This window comes from Xenopus laevis, chromosome 8S, assembly GCF_017654675.1.
Source record: "Xenopus laevis strain J_2021 chromosome 8S, Xenopus_laevis_v10.1, whole genome shotgun sequence".
Lineage (NCBI taxonomy): Eukaryota > Metazoa > Chordata > Amphibia > Anura > Pipidae > Xenopus > Xenopus laevis.
The window spans coordinates 7,512,834-7,529,985 of record NC_054386.1 but is presented as its reverse complement, the minus strand read 5'-3'; the positions used below and the strand labels follow the sequence as shown (position 1 = coordinate 7,529,985).

The window sequence follows — 17,152 nt, the reverse complement described above, 5'->3', positions numbered from 1 at the left end:
TTCGGGGCGACTAATCTCCCCAAACTTCCTCTCGATGGCTAGACTCTAAATTGCCAGCGTGATGGCACTCGGAGTGCTTCGTGAGGTTTCCTCCTTAGGTGGACACTAAATAAACTGTCATTTTACTTATATTTCAATCACAACTTTCATAAATGGGAGGATAGTATATTTGAATATAATACACAAAAGCCATGAATATCTTGTAAATTATATCCTTATAAACGGTGAGTTCTGATGTCATCAGTTATAAACGGTGAGTTCTGATGTAATTTCGGTCACATGACTCACTGAAACTTCTGTATTATAATAAATAAAGTACCCCTGGTTGTAAAATATGAGGATATTAGAAGTTACCTCGGAGTTCCATGACCTGTATAAAAACATGGTCATGAAACTCCTCGGTAACTTATAATATCCTTATATTTTACAAGAGGGGGTACTTTATTCACTATATATTTGGCATTTTACTACTTGTCATATCTCTCATCATATGCCATCTCCTCCATAGGCTTATGGCCTTTGACATTTAGGAAACTTTGAAATAAAAAAGTAAAATAAGCTATATAATAAAACACAACATGGTGCCCAGTGCCAAAGCGATGCAATTCAAAGCAGAACAGAATGAAAAAGCTGCTGGGTAAAAGAACACAGGGAACATTATACAAAAGAAAGGAAATATGAGGGGCAGCACCGTTGCATGATTAAAGCCGAAATATAATTTTATTGTAGAAAACGCCTGCTTCAACTTTACAAAAATACCAATGCTCCCCACAGGTTAACAGCTTTTGCTACGGCGGTATGTGAAAATGTCCATTATTACATTTCCATCCCATTTATTTTAATTGCTCATTTAAAGTATAGAAAAAGGAAATATACATATAAAAGTATAAAAGGTCTCTCTAGTTCCGGGGTCCCCAGCCTTTTTCACCTGTGAGCCACATTAAAATGTAAAAAGAGTTGGATAACAACACAAACATGAAAAAGACCAATGGGGTGCCAAATAAGTGCTAAGATTGGCTATTGGTAGCCACTATGTGGACTGGCAGCCTACAGGAGGCTCTGTTGGGCAGTACACATGTTTTTTATACAACCAAAACTTGCTCTCCTTCTTTTATTGGGGATATTTTGGGTTCTACAATGCACATCTGTGCAACATTCAGATAGCTCTTATAGAAGTTTTTATGGCTTTACCCACTTGATACAAATTAATACATCAGTTATATTGTATAACATCAGTTGTATGGCCCAATGAAAAACAGCCTACATTTTATTTTATTTTAATTAAATTATTATTTTTTACATTTTTATTACCTACTTCTACCTGGAATCTTTGGTTTTCCTTGATGTTTTTGGCATAGTGAGACAGTGAAACAGGGAGGAACATTATCTCACTAAAATCACAAGATATTATATTTCACGTATTATATTTCATCTGTAGAATACTCAAAATATATACCTTTCAAAATGCCATAGAAATAAATGGAGAGTGGCGGAATTTCACTCTAGCGGGCTGTGGAGATCTCTAACTTCACTCATTGGTAAATTTACCCCTAAATCTTAGAAAAGTGACCCTGTGCTGAAGTATCCTATTGTAACAATACCTTTGCGATGGGGGCGCCTGCGCGCCTCTTAAAGGTGCAGGCACGTTTTTGACGCCCGTTTGGCGCGAAATTTGAACCTATATAAGGCCCATTCTGTCTCCCAGCCAGTGCCCGTGATAGAAACTTGTTTCTGTGGTTCCTGAAGCCTTGTGCTATCTGTTCCTGTGTAACTTTAGTCTGTTAATCTGGTTTTTGATCCCTGCCTGTTCCTGACAATTCTGATATCCGAATCCTGACTTTTGCCTGCATCTCGACTACTCTTTCTGCCTGACCCCATCTGTTTGATTACCCGGTTTTGACCCTTGCCTGCCTCGACCCAGCCTGTCTGACGATTCTCTTGCCTGCTCCATTTATACCGTGACCTTCGGCCCAAAGGACTATCTACCTGCCGTGCCCCTCTGCCAGCCAGAACATCTCGCCTTGTACCCCTCGTTAAGTCCAGGTGGCACCCAAGTAAGCTGAGGGCTCCTCCCGAAGCCCAACGGTGGTCACACTACTGGTGAAGCCGAGCCGAGACCAGGGTACTTGGCACCTGTTCTGGTGTTGGGTGCCGGCCGTGACACCTATACTTGTAGCATTTACTATTTCTTATATGATTTATATGCCATTAGAGTGTAAAAAGTGTAACATAAAATAATTAGAACAAATAATTGTAAATATTTCTCTTGTTTCTGCTTTCTCTGCAGCAATTGACTTATTATATTGGCGAGATGTCAAGCAGACTGGAATTGTCTTTGGAAGTATCCTACTGATGCTCTTCTCTCTGACACTGTTCAGTGTTGTCAGCGTCATAGCATACTTAGCACTTGCTGCTCTTTCAGCCACAATCAGCTTCAGAATTTACAAGTCAGTCTTACAAGCTGTACAGAAAACTGATGAGGGACATCCTTTCAAGTGAGTGGCCTCTTATATTTCTTTTCGACTTCTACCTGCAATCAGATTTTATTTCTTATAATCATTCTTTCTTATAAAGATGCTTATACTGTATATTCTTCCCAACCTTGCCCTTTACATTAGGCTGATAGACCAAGCTTAGCAGCATCACATTTAGAGCAGTTTCATTGAATGGAGGAATGGTTAATGGTGTTTTTTCCTTAGCAACAAAATATTATTACAAATACTTATCAGCACCTTCCCAACCTCACTGGTATGATTTTATATATATATATATATATATATATATATATATATATATACATATAATACACAAAAGCCATGAATATCTTGTAAATTATATCCTTATAAACGGTGAGTTCTGATGTCATCAGTTATAAACGGTGAGTTCTGATGTCATTTCTGTCACATGACTCACTGAAACGTGTGTATTATAATAAATAAAGTACCCACAGTTGCAAAATATGAGGATATTAGAAGTTAGCTCGGAGTTCCATGACCTGTATAAAAACACTCGGCCTTCGGCCTCGTGTTTTTATATGGTCATGAAACTGCTCAGTAACTAGTAAAATATCCTTTTATTTTACTATATAGCTATTGCTGCAGTTATGGGGTCCATTCAGAGTCGGACTTGGGAGCCTGAGGCCCACCAGGGCTGCTGCCTAGTGATGCCGAAAAATTCACAAATTTACAGCGGAATTCGAGAAGTGGTGAAAAAAATCACACATTAAAATCAATGGGTGTCAAAATAATTTTGACGCGAGACAATTTTTATACACCATATACATTTGGTCCAAATGTATTAAAGTCAATTCTGACAATTTTTATGCACGCAACAATTTTTTTTGACGCTGCAAATTCCTCCATCACTACTGCTGCCCCCCTGTGCGCGGGGGCCCAGTCCGACCCCGCATCCGTTATCTGGAAACCCATTATCCAGAAAGCTCCGAATTATGGTAAGGCGTCTTCCATAGACTCCATTATATTAAATTAAATTAGCCTTATTCTAATTTAGACTTTACTTCCCCTTTAAATAAACAAGAATAAAAAACTAAGATGGATTTAAGTCTGATTAGTAAGCACGCTGACCTAGTTTTCAGTAACTACTAATGCTACTAACATTTTCTTTTCACATTCTTACCCTATTAGGGCCAGTCAAGCATCAGGCACCCATGAAATGCTTATGTCAGTTGTTACCTGTTACTTGAATCCTGCTTATTAAAGGTTTTATTGTTTTGTATTGCATAATAGTACATACCCCATAGAAAATATTATAGGTAGCTATAAGGAGAAGTCTCTGAAGTCTATGGGAGACTGCCTTTTTGTAATTCGGAGCTTTCTGGATAACGGGTTTCCAGGTTTTCCTGTAATAAATAAAGCAAAACAAATAGAATAGTTAAGGTTCCTGATTTTTCTGTGGGATATAAACAAGGGATATGGATTTGATATGCTGGGTCACTGATGGAACCTCATACTAAAAGCATATTAAGAGAGGAATAATCAACATGACAGTACTCAATTAATTATGCAGATACCCTGGGACTTTAAAGGGATACTGTCATTTTCAAAATGAATCAGTTAATAGTGCTGCTCCAGCAGAATTCTGCACTGAAATCCATTTCTCAAAAGAGCAAACAGATTTTTTTAAATTCAATTTTGAAATCTGACATGGGGCTAGACCAGGGGTAGGCAACCTGCGGCTCCGGAGCCTCATGCGGCTCTTCAGCCTGCTTGCTGTGGCTCAGTCTTGAGGCTTTGCCTGTCATGTCGTCTATACAGCCCTCGCACCTGATGGTGGCTTCTTGAGTGTGCGACCGCGGTAAGCTAATGGTTCGCTTACCGCGGTCACACACTCAGGCATTCGCCATCAGGTGAGAGGGCTGTATAGAAATCCCAGGAGTTACAGGCAAGACCGAGCTGCAGCAAAATGATTCATCATGGTCCTTACCGCAGTCACACACTCAAGATCAGCATGGAGCTTCAGAAACAGAAGTCACACTAAACAGATGAGAACACTAGCATTTAATAGGGCTATTCTGAGTTTATTTATTTCAAAGTAGGCCTACACATACACACTGCACTTCTGTTTGTTGTATTCTGTTGTTTTAACAGTTAAAATTAAAAAAAGGTTAAAACTTTTTAAAGTTAATAAGCCGTGTTATGTTTTGCGGCTCCAGACTATTTATCTTTAGTGGAAGAGGGGGCTAAATGGCTCTTTTGATAGTAAAGGTTGCTGACCCCTGGGCTAGACATATTGTCAATTTCCCAGCTGCCCCGAGTCATGTGACTTGTGCTCTGATAAACTTCAATCACTCTTTACTGCTGTACTGCAAGTTGGAGTGATATCACCCCCTCCCTTCCCCCCCCCCCAGCAGCCAAACAAAAGAACAATGGGAAGGTAACCAGATAGCAGCTCCCTAACACAAGATAACAGCTGCCTGGTAGATCTAAGAACAACACTCAATAGTAAAAACCCATGTCCCACTGAAACACATTCAGTTACATTGAGAAGGAAAAACAGCAGCCTGCCAGAAAGCATTTCTCTCCTAAAGTGCAGGCACAAGTCACATGACCAGGGGCAGCTGGGAAATTGACAAAATGTCTAGCCCCATATCAGATTTCAAAATTGAATATAAAAAAATCTGTTTGCTCTTTTGAGAAATGGATTTCAGTGCAGAATTCTGCTGGAGTAGCACTATTAACTGATTCATTTTGAAAAAAACATGTTTTCTGATGGAGCTGTAAAGCCTTCCTCCACAAATGCAGACAATCCGTTATTCAAGTGTGATATGTAAGAGGCCAAATAACTGGTTCTATCATATCCGCAGAAGCCTGCATTTCATACTGCTATTACAATAATTTGGACATTTTCTGTAATGTCTTATTTTCTACCATGAAAAATATGCCACGAAATTATTAGTATAAATTAGATTGCAAACTATACAGGGATAAGGATTATTTAAATAATGAACACTCTCTTTAAAGCATTTCATAAACATAAAGAATATTAATGCAGGTATGAAACCTGGGGTTTTCCAGATAACATATGTTTCTGTAATTTGGATCTTCATACCTTAAGTCTACTAGAAAATCATGTAAACATTGAATAAACCCAAAAGGCCATTAATTATATCTTAGTTTGGATCAAGTACAAGGTACTGTTTTATTATAACAGAGAAAAAGGAAATCATTTTTACACATTTTGATTATTTGGATAAAATGGAGTCTATGGGAAATGGCCCTTCTGTAACTCAGAGCTTTCTGGATAACAGGTTTTCAGATAATGGTTTTCCTGTAATAAATAAAGCAAAACAAATAGAGTAGTTAAGGATCCTGCAATGTCCGTGGCCTCCTGATGTAGGAAAAACATTAATGCTCTTTCTTTGTCTACACAGGAGCTACTTGGATATTGAAATTTCTCTGTCTCAAGAACAAATCCAGAAGTACACGGGATGCTTTCAACTATACACAAACAGCATTGCAAAGGAGTTGAGAAGACTTTTCCTAGTACAGGATCTGGTGGATTCACTGAAAGTAAGGTTCTTGTGTAATGAGTACATTAATTAATCTTTAGAAAGCTAAATTATTGTAAACCTTCTTTATGTTACTTCTAAAATTGATTGTGGCATGCATTTCTTGCTGCAGCTATGGATCTGCTATCTATAATGCTTGTGACTTGTGTTATTATTGTTGGATGATTTGAGTACACCGCACTATACCTATTAGAAAAAATACATTTGTTTTAGCAAACATTTATACTTGGTTAGTAAACAAATGTAGCAAAGCACTGTCTAATTATTTAGAAACTAAAGATCAGAAAAAATAAAGCATTGCTTAAGGGCTGGGACACACTGGGCGATTTGGGGAGATTTAGTCGCCTGGCGACTAATCACCGCGACTTTTCTCCCCGAATGCCTCCCCTCGCTCTGCGCCTGGCTAAAATGAAAAATCGCCTGCGCTAATCACACGCGGCGATTCGTTTTCCGAAGTCGCCCGAAGTTGCCTCACGAGGAAACTTCGGGCGACTTCGGAAAACGAATCGCCGCGTGTGATTAGCGCAGGCGGTTTTTCATTTTAGCCAGGCGCAGAGCGAGGGGAGGCATTCGGGGAAGATTGGTCGTGGAAAGTCGCGGCGATTAGTCGCCAGGCGACTAAATCTCCCCAAATCGCCCAGTGTGTCCCAGCCCTAAAGGGATACTGTCATGGGAAAAATTTTTTTTTGCTAAATGAATCAGTAAATAGTGCTGCTCCAGCAGAATTCTGCACTGAAATCAATTTCTCAAAAGAGCAAACAGATTTTTTTATATTCAATTTTGAAATCTGACATGGGGCTAGACATTTTGTCAATTTCCCAGCTGCCCCGAGTCATGTGACTTGTGCTCTGATAAACTTCAATCACTCTTTACTGCTGTACTGCAAGTTGGGGTGATATCACCCCACTCCCTTCCCCCCCCCCCAGCAGCCAAACAAAAGAACAATGGGAAGGTTACCAGATAGCAGCTCCCTAACACAAGATAACAGCTGCCTGGTAGATCTAAGAACAACACTCAATAGTAAAAACCCATGTCCCACTGAGACACATTCAGTTACATTGATAAGGAAAAACAGCCGCCTGCCAGAAAGCATTTCTCTCCTAAAGTGCAGGCACAAGTCACATGACCAGGGGCAGCTGGGAAATTGACAAAATGTCTAGGCCCATGTCAGATTTCAAAATTGAATATAAAAAAGTCTGTTTGCTCTTTTGACAAATGGATTTCAGTGCAGAATTCTGCTGGAGCAGCACTATTAACTGATTCATTTTGAAAAAATTTTTTTTCCCATTACAGTATCCCTTTAAAGGAGAATTCAACCCTAAACTTAAAAAAACACCCTACCCCCCTACCCTACATAGACCTTTCTACCTCCTCCCCCCAGTCTAAGTGTTACCCCGGGCAAATGCCCCTAACGCTTTACTTACCCCTGCAGATTCAGGCATTTGAGCGACAATTTTTATATGCGCGACTATTTGGTCCAAATTCATTAAAGTCAATGGGCATCCGAATAATTTTGCAGAGCAACCATTTTTATGCACGCGCCAATTTTTATGCGTGACAATTTATTTTGAAGCAGCAGATTTTTTGCCAGCCACAGTTTAGCAAATTAATTCACTTGCGTCAAAAAGTGGAAATTCGCTGCAAATTTGTGTCCCGGAATTTATTCGCCCATCACTAGTTATGTATGTAGTGTTGTGTTTTAGAATGGCCTTTTAAATCAAATGAAAAAACAATATTGTGTTTTCAAGTCCATTACTGAATGATAAAAAATCATATTCCTAAAGGTGAAACAGAGGCAAAATCCCCGTCAGTTTTTAGGACCCCACCCAGTGATTATAATCGCTTTCCTTAGACCCTGGACCAGTGCACCGTATAAAGAACCAGAAAAAAATTTACCCCTGGTAAACTGCCACATACCACCGTCAGATGCAACTGCCTTCTGGCACTTTCAAGCCAGATTGCTGCTGCTGTAAAGTTGCCTGATCTATAACCGAGTCTCAAGAATTCCCATGAATTTAGGAAACAGTGAGTTTTCTAGTGGCGACATATATTTAAAAAGATTAAAGGAACAGTAACATCAAAAAAATGAAATTTTTAAATTAATAAAAATATAATGTACTGTTGCCCTGCACTGGTAAAACTGTTGTGTTTGCTTCCAAAACACTACTATAGTTTATATAAACAAGCTGCTGGGTAGCCATGGGGGCAGCCATTCAAGCACAGGATACACAGTAGATAACAGATAAGTACTACTATAGTTTATATAAACAAGCTGCTGGGTAGCCATGGGGGCAGCCATTCAAGCACAGGATACACAGTAGATAACAGATGAGTTCTACTATAGTTTATATAAACAAGCTGCTGTGTAGCCATGGGGGCAGCCATTCAAGCACAGGATACACAGTAGATAACAGATAAGTTCTACTATAGTTTATATAAACAAGCTGCTGTGTAGCCATGGGGGCAGCCATTCAAGCACAGGATACACAGTAGATAACAGATAAGTACTACTATAGTTTATATAAACAAGCTGCTGTGTAGCAATGGGGGCAGCCATTCAAAGGAAAAAAGGCTCAGGTTACACAGCAGATAAGATCTGTAGAACATAATGGTGTTATCCGTTATCCACTATTTATCCTGTGCATATAGACTTTTTTAAATCCAGATGGATACCCATATGCATCATAACATTCCTATCACGGAATTTTCCTGATGATCAGAAAAGAGTTCAACAATTTGATACATTTATCAAACGTGAAACAATTACAAATGCATTTTAAGTTTTCTCCCAATGCAAATCGCATGCAAGAGTCAGGGGCCCAGGGACAGGCGATGAGGTCAGACATAGTGATGTCATTCTCACTGCTTTAAGGTGGCCATACACGGACCGATAAAAGCTGCCGACAGACTGTGTCGGCAGCTTATTGGCCCGTGTATGGGGGCCCCCGACGGGCTTCCCCGATCGAGATCTGGCCGAAAGTCGGCCAGATCTCGATCGGATGGGGTTAAAAATCCCGTCGGATCGCGGCCGCATCTGTTCGTTGATGCGGTACCGCGATCCGACCGCCCGTTTGCGAGCGCTAGGATCCGATCGTTGGGCCCTAGGGCCCACGATCGGATCAGCCCGATATTGCCCACCTCAAGGTGGGCATATCGGAGGGAGATCCGCTCGTTTGGCGACATCGCCAAACGAGCGGATCTATCCGTGTATGGCCACCTTTACTCAAAGGATCAGGGCTGTATTGCTCTTGGGAGCAGCTGATCTATAAAACTCATTCTTTCCCCTTTAAGCTTTTTTTATTACTAAGAAATAAGAATGTTTTTTATATTTTCAGTTCTTTTAAAATATGGCATGTTTTCTGGAGTAACAAATATAAGGTTTTCATTGCAGTGATTTTTTTTGCTCCTACTAATAACATCTTTGTGCCTTGTGTTTGTTTTCCAGTTTGCTGTCCTAATGTGGCTACTGACATATGTTGGAGCTCTCTTCAACGGACTCACACTTCTTATCATGGGTAATTCATGTCAAATAGATTATCCAACTTGCAAACGCACACCCTGGCCCTCCTGGAACTTGAATCCCTGGTGCCCAGCAAAACGGGGGATCAGCCAACCCCTCAACAATACAAAGAAAGAAGTTCACTGCTTTAAATTTATTTAGATAAATTTAAAGCAAGGGTCTCACCCTGCTAGCATTACCTGAGTGCCTGTGAACTTCTTTCTTAATTCATGTCCAATAACCAGTCATTCAAATGCACTTTAGGCTGTTACATACCTATATTTTTATCTCTTGTATGGAAATAGGCAATCTTCATTTTTAACAAATTTCCTTGCACTTGATGGTGCATATGCCTGGTTGCTTGGACCAGTTGAAGCCTAGCAATTAAAGCAGTTTCAAAGCCAATATGCAGGACAAAATGTTAGAAATAGTTACATAATGATAAATGTTTACATTTTGCTTATACCAGTCCTACCTTCTGTATATTCTAGTGAATCTATATGTTAAAGGGGATCTATGGTCGAAATCTATAATCTTTCCTAGGCTTTGGGGAATGATTATAATGCTATTTGTAATTGCAATGCATTTTTTTTACTGGTTTTGATGCTCTAATAGCCATTACCTTGCCTATCAACAGTGTTGGACTGGGGAGGGGCGGGCCTACAGGGGCTGCCACATCTGTGGCCCTCACCCCTTAGGTCCCCGACCCCCATCCATCACCTGCACAGGCCTCCAACCCCCCATCCATCCCCCACAGGGGCATCTGACCCGCCCTCCGTCACCCGTACGGGCCTCTGACCCTCTGTCCATCACCTGCACGGGCCTCTGACCACCCTCCATCAACTGCACAGGCCTCTGACCCCCCCTCCGTCACCCGCACGGGCCCCAGATTCCCCCCCCCTTGGCACCCGCATGGGCCCTGCTGCAAATCCCTCTGTGCACTCGGGGCCTGCTAACAAATCCCTCTGCGCACTATGTGCCCTTCCCCTCACAGTGCGTACCTTCTTCAGTACGCGCTATTTCTTCATGCGGTTGGGGAGGAGATCAGCAAGCAGCAAGTCTCTGCCAGCAGTGAGTGGGTCTGGGCTGGCGGGGGCCCATGAGGGCTGTTGGCCCACCGGGTTTTATCCTGGTGTCCCACCGGCCCAGTTCGACCCTGCCTGTCAATGTATTCTCCCACATTCGGCTCAGTTCACTTGTACAGAAAACCTTCAGGGCAGTGATGTACAGGTCGGGTTTTTCCTGACCCAACCCTAAACCGCCCTCCCTCAGCCCGCGCCCGCCCGCATGTGACTTCCAGGTTCGACTCGCCCTGCCGATGGTCACAAAAGGGGCTGGACGAGCAGGCGCAAGGCTATACAACTGGAATTTCGAAGCCGGCATTTGAAGGTGGCAGAGAGAGGGGCGGGAGAGCAGGAGAAGAGCTCAATCCGCACCCGCCTGCCATGCGCGAAAAGGAGGTCAGACCAACCCATGGTTAATGGGCCGGCCGTACATCACTGCTTCAGGGCCTGCGGCTTCTGCTCTCTTCTGCCTGACCCGCCGACCCACCAATAAAAAACAGTAGGCGATTATTTTTAAAGATGCCGGGTCATTGTGTGCTCGTGCCTCACTACCAGCCCTATGTATGTGCGTCCCAGCATTCCAGCGAGCGAGACCAAGGAGATCGCTCTGAAGAACGCCTACTGTTTTTTATTGGTGGGTGGGCGGGTCAGGCAGAAGAGACAGCCGCTGGCAGTGAAGATTTTCTGTACAAGTGAACTGAGTGGATTGTGGGGGAATACATTGACAGGCAAGGTAATGGCTATTAGAGCATCAAAACCTGTAAAAAAAAATGCATTGCAATTACAAATAGCATTTTAATCATTCCCCAAAGCCTAGGAAAATTATAGATTTCGACCATAGATCCCAAGTAAGTACTGGCTTGAATAACAGATATAGTGGGGATGGTTTAAGTAGAAAGATACATGATAAACAAGAATTAGTAAGAATAATAATCTAGCCTCGCAGGTACAATGCCTTTTGATTGGTAGAGCCACTGACCCTGCCAATCAGATGTAATGTTAAATGTCAACTTGGAGAGAGGCCGTAAAGACGCAAATAATTAGAAAAAGGTAAAGACCAGTTCCACGACTTATTTATAATAAAATATCTAAAGTAACCTCATCCCTGTAATGAAGTAGCTGCATTTACTGCTTCAATCTACTTCTGGACAGGGATGATAATCAGCCTCTTTTTTTGCTCCTGCCCCATGTCATAGTGATAAGTGTCTGAAACATGCGGCCTAGTCACTCTTACTTTATTTGACAAATATAAAATACATATTTGTGTATAGTGATGGGCGAATTTTGGGGTGTTTCGCTTTGCTGAAAAATTCGTGAATCTACCTCGAAGTTTGCAAAATGGCAAAAAATTCACGAAACGTTATTTATATTCAATTATAACTTTACTTGTATGTTTTTTACAGCGGTTGTATCCATGTTTTCTCTCCCAGTTGTATACGACAAGTATCAGGTAAGCAATAGTCATGTCCGATAAATAAATACCTGACCATAAGCCACACCCACAAAGAGTAAACTTTCTATTTGCACTTTTTCAGGCACAGATTGATCAGTACCTGGGACTTGTGCGGACAAATATGAACATCATTGTGACCAAGTAAGTTTGCAAATTTAATAGTCGTTTTATAGAGCTGGAATGAGATCTGATATAATTTAGTACAATGTTCCCTCTAATTCTTCCTAGCTATGTGTAGAAAATAAATATTTAGGGGGTTATTCATCAAAGTCCGAATTTGTCTCAATATTTTCTGAAAAAAACTCTGACCAAATCCGTATGGGTTTTTTGGGCTTATTTATTATTACACTTTCAGAAAATTTTGTTTGCCGGAAAAAATCGTGAAAAATCAGATTTTCACGGTTTTTTTTTTTAAAAAAAAATCATTGGGACCTGTACCATTGACTTATATGCAACCTCGACAGGTCTGAGATGCCGGATTTTCAGATTCAGTCTTTTCCCTTCCTCAGGGTTTAATAAATTCTGAAAAATTTGAAAAATTATAAAATCTCAATATATTCTGGTTAAAACTTCTACCAAATCTGCACATTTTTTTGTGCTTATATATTAATACATTTTCCTGAAAACGTTTTCGTGGGGAAAATCGTGAAAAATCCGATTTTCATGTTTTCTTCAGAATTTTCATCCAATTTTTGCCCAAAATATCAGGGCATTTCCAAAAACCCAGCGCACATCAAAAAAAATTTGGGACTTCTACCATTGACTTATATGCAACCTCAACAGGATTTTCATGATTTTTTCAGATTTTTCATCCAATTTTTTCACCCAAAAACTTAGATTTTTGCCCGAAATATCCGAAAACTTCGGGGTATTGCCAGAAAAATAAAAAAATCATTGGGATTTCTACCATTGATTTATATGCAACCTTGACAGATCTGTGATGCTGGATTTTCAGTTTCAGACTTTTCCATCCTCTAGGTTTAATAAATTCCAAAAAATTTGTGATTTTTTTCAAAAGTCCAATTTTATTTAAAAAAAAAAAAAATCACAATTTGTTTGTGATTTTTACATTCGGAGTTTAGTAAATAACCCCTTAGGGAATTTATGTCAATATTTTCTGAAAAATACTCCGCCCAAATCCGCACGGGTTTTTTGGGCTTATTTATTAATACACTTTCCTGAAAAAAAATTGTGGGAAAAATCTGATATTCACGATTTTTTCGGATCTTTCATTCGATTTTCAAGATTTTTTTGGATTTTTCACCCAAAAACTTAGAATTTTGCCCAAAATATCTGAAAACTTCGGGTATTGCAAAAAACCCAGCGCACATCAAAAATCATTGGGACTTCTCCCATTGACTTATATGCAACTTCGACAGGTCTGAGATGCTGGATTTTCAGATTCAGACTTTTCCTTCCTCGGTGTTTAATATAGGGAAAACTTGGTGGAAGATTCGGCCGAACCAAATCCTTATCCTAATTTCTTTTGTGGCGAAAAGTCACGTACCCGCCCCTAATTTACATATGCAAATTTGAATTCGGTTCGGCCAGGCAAAAGGATTCAGCCGAATCCTGCTGAAAAAGCCAGAATCCTGAACCGAATCCTGGATTCGGTGCATCCCTAGTTTAATAAATTCCGAAAAATTCGTGATTTTTTTAAAAGTACGATTTTATAAAATAATCACTAATTTTTTGTGATTTTTGCATTTGGAGTTTAGTAAATAATCCCCTTAGTGTGCGCATTTTTAAAACACTGTGTGCTCAGGTCAGAATAAATACAAAATGCTGTGTTTTTACACAAAATTCAACACCACAATTTGTTGTGTGCGCTGTTCTCAGAATTTTGTGCGCATGCACAAGCGCATACCTTAGAGGGAACATTGTTTAGTGATATTCTGGTAATAGTAAATTATCAAACACATATATCTATAATTGTCCCAATTACATCAAAATCCCAGTGATGATAATAATAGGTTTCCATCAAAAATAAAACCTTCCTTTAACAATACAGCACAGATGGAATCTTTTTGGATACAGACATATATAAAATACATTAAGAGGTACATTTATCAAGGGTCGAATTTCGAGTTCATGTGAGTTTTTTTTTTTTTAAACTCCCATAAATTCGAAATTCGACCAATCGAAATGTATTAATAAAATCGAATTTTCTCAACTCGGATGAATTGAATCAAGCCGAAAACTCAAATTGAATTAGATTTGAATTAGAAAAACTCGATTTTAATTTAAAAAACTTGATTAAAGTTTTTCTCCCCGAATAAACTTGAATGTCAGGAAGGCTGCAAATATCACCAAATTGATCCCTGGACCTTTTCCATTGACTTATACAGTAATTTGGCAGGTTTTAAGTGGTCAAATAGTCAAATTTGTGTTCTTAAAGGGCCAGAGTATGGTAAGTCTCGAAATTTGAATTAAAACTCAAATCAAGATTTGATAATTCACAATTTGAATTTGAGAGTTTTGACCAAATAAAAAATTTGGAAATTCAAATTAAAGTTTTCACTTCGACTCTTAATAAAGCTGCCCCTAAATGTATTTTCCCCAAGGTTTCATGGACAGAGGGGACCCTACATATGTTGCCCTTCTAATAAAAAAGGAAAAAGCCACCAAATGTAATAGTTGCCAACAAACAGTGTGGAGTTAAATATTTATTTTTATATATATATATTATATGAAAAAGATCATATACACAGATAATATAGGTGCACAGTATTTGTGAGTATTTAGTCAGAAACCGTACATTAGTAATTACCATTTTTGGAACTGGTCTGTTTATTATAGAGTGGCACTGAATCCTGGGTTTGGCTGTGGATTTGGTCAAATCATGGCACTTATTGCATGGGTTACTTATTGTTCAGCAAAATCAAATCCAAATGACCAAAAGTCACGCGACTTTTCACAATTGATAACATTTTAGGGTTTGTATTGGAGATGCACCGAATCCAGGATTCAGTTTGGGATTCTGCCTTTTTCAGCAGGATTCAGATTTGGCCGAATCCTTCTGCCCCGGCCAAACCAAATCTGAATCCTAATTTACATATGCAAATTAGGCACGGTAGGGAAAGCATGTGACTTTTTGTCACAAAACAAGGAAGTCAAAAATGCGTTCCCCTTCTCACCCCTAATTTGCAAATGTTAATTCGGATTCGGTTCGGTATTCAGCTGAATCTTTCGCAAAGGATTCAGAGGTTCGACTTCATCCAAAATAGTGGATTCGGTGCATCCTTAGTTTGGATTTGGTTCAGGATTCGCCAATTGGATTCAGTAAAGAATTTTTTTCTGCTTTCAACATCTGACCTTATTATACTTTGTTTTAATTCCAGGATCCAGGCTAAAATCCCAGGCACAAAACAGAAAGAATAAAGTGGACTGGGGATAAATCCAAGTGTTGGTAAATTATTCGAAGTCTAAGGTGGAAACAGCTACACTTCCAATTTATTGCGCCATTCTTTTTTTTAACACACCGTGTTCCCAGAAACATCCAGATTGAAAAAAAAAAAAGCGAAGCAGCTCTTGGAGACTCGCTCCTCTGCTGTTAGAAATACTTGCAATCAGCCGTCAGACACTCGAGTATAGTGAAGAGATTCAAACGTGTACTAGTTGTGTTCTTCTTGTGTTGCTATAAAATGCATGACATTGGAAGCCTATGTAACATTTGATTTCCCCCCCCCCACCATTTTTATTTTTAGTGTTTTTTCTGCTTCTCTCGGCAGCGCTTTTATAAATTAATGTGATACGTGGCTTGGGCTTCCTGCTTGGGGCAATGACGCAATAGTACAAATTTGCTTCTTTGTCTCTGACCCGCTGGTTGGATTTATCTCAATTATTATATATATATATATATACGTAGAACTGTAGACTAATGTTTCGTGTTTTCCAGCACAAAAGTGAAATCAGTGTGCGGTACCGCTATCCGTTTTGTACGACTAAACTTGCAGTACTCATGTTTTAAGGGAGCGAGAGGCAGATATACACGTATGGTATGTTCAATTTATTACGATTTGTATTAATTACTTCTGGACTGAACATTTGCACTCATGTACTTGACACCCGAATGCATAAATAAATCTTACTAAACGTACGAGGTTCTCTTTTTGTTCAGCTCGGGAAAATGTTGCAATTCTAAGGGGCATATTTATCAAGGGTCGCATTTCGAATTGAAAAAAAAGTTGAAATTCAAAAAGACCAACCGAAATTAAGTCGAAGGTTTTTTTTGGGTCGAATAGGTCCGTTTTCGATTGGATAGGGCCGAATTTGAATAGAAGGAATAGCGCATTTGGATCGAATTCGATTCAAAGTTTTTCCCAAAAAAACCTTTGATTTTTCAAAGTCCACCTAATGACTCCAGGTTCTAGGAGGTCCCCCATAGGCTAAAACAGCAATTCGGCAGGTTTTAGATGGCGAATAGTCGAAGTTGAATTTTTAAAGAGACATGATAAATTTCGATATTCAAATTTTTTTCATATTTGATTAGAATTTGGACTATTCCCTAGTCGAAGTACACAAAAATAGCTCAAAATTCTAATTTTTATCATTTGAAAATTCACCTCGACCTTTGATAAATCTGACCCTAAGAGTAAAACATCCTAGCGACGCCCAAACTTCAAGGCTGAGACGGAAAAAAAAATGTCCTTTTTTCACTGGTACAAAAAAAACTAAAAATTCGCATTTTTTTCATTTGAAAATTCACCACGACCTTTGATAAATCTGCCCCTAAGAGTAAAACATCCTAGCGACGCCCAAACTTCAAGGCTGAGACGGAAAAAAAAATGTCCCTTTTTCACTGGTACAGATAAAATATTTACTGTGTTTTTCTGCTGACGGTATCGTACCTCATCGATTGTTTCAATTCAAATGGGAATAAAGTGAAATGATTGCCAACGTGTTGTTCTCTTTGTACTTATTCAGCGCACGTGAATAATAAGCCATTTGGTTTGATAGAACCCTGGCCCACTTTAAAGGGGAAATAAAGTCTAAAATAGAATAAGCCCAGAAATGCTGTATTTTGTACACTAAACATGAACTTACTGCACCACAAGCCTAATCAAACAAATGATTTATGCTTTCAAAGTTGGCTACAGGGGGTCACC

General features: G+C 39.5%; 1 protein-coding gene across 3 annotated transcripts in view; it reads left to right on the top strand.

Moving 5' to 3' along the window:
* rtn1.S (reticulon 1 S homeolog) overlaps positions 1-16,943 on the top strand; it is a 63,691-nt gene extending 46,748 nt beyond the window's left edge. Inside the window, exons 2-7 of one of the 3 annotated variants that reach the window (XM_018232108.2) lie at positions 2,288-2,495; positions 5,891-6,029; positions 9,474-9,543; positions 11,995-12,041; positions 12,127-12,185; positions 15,386-16,943. In XM_018232108.2, coding sequence (XP_018087597.1) covers positions 2,288-2,495; positions 5,891-6,029; positions 9,474-9,543; positions 11,995-12,041; positions 12,127-12,185; positions 15,386-15,425 — 563 coding nt within the window. In that variant the 3' untranslated portion in view covers positions 15,426-16,943. 3 annotated transcript variants of the gene reach the window in all.
* The last annotated feature ends 209 nt before the right edge of the window (positions 16,944-17,152 follow it).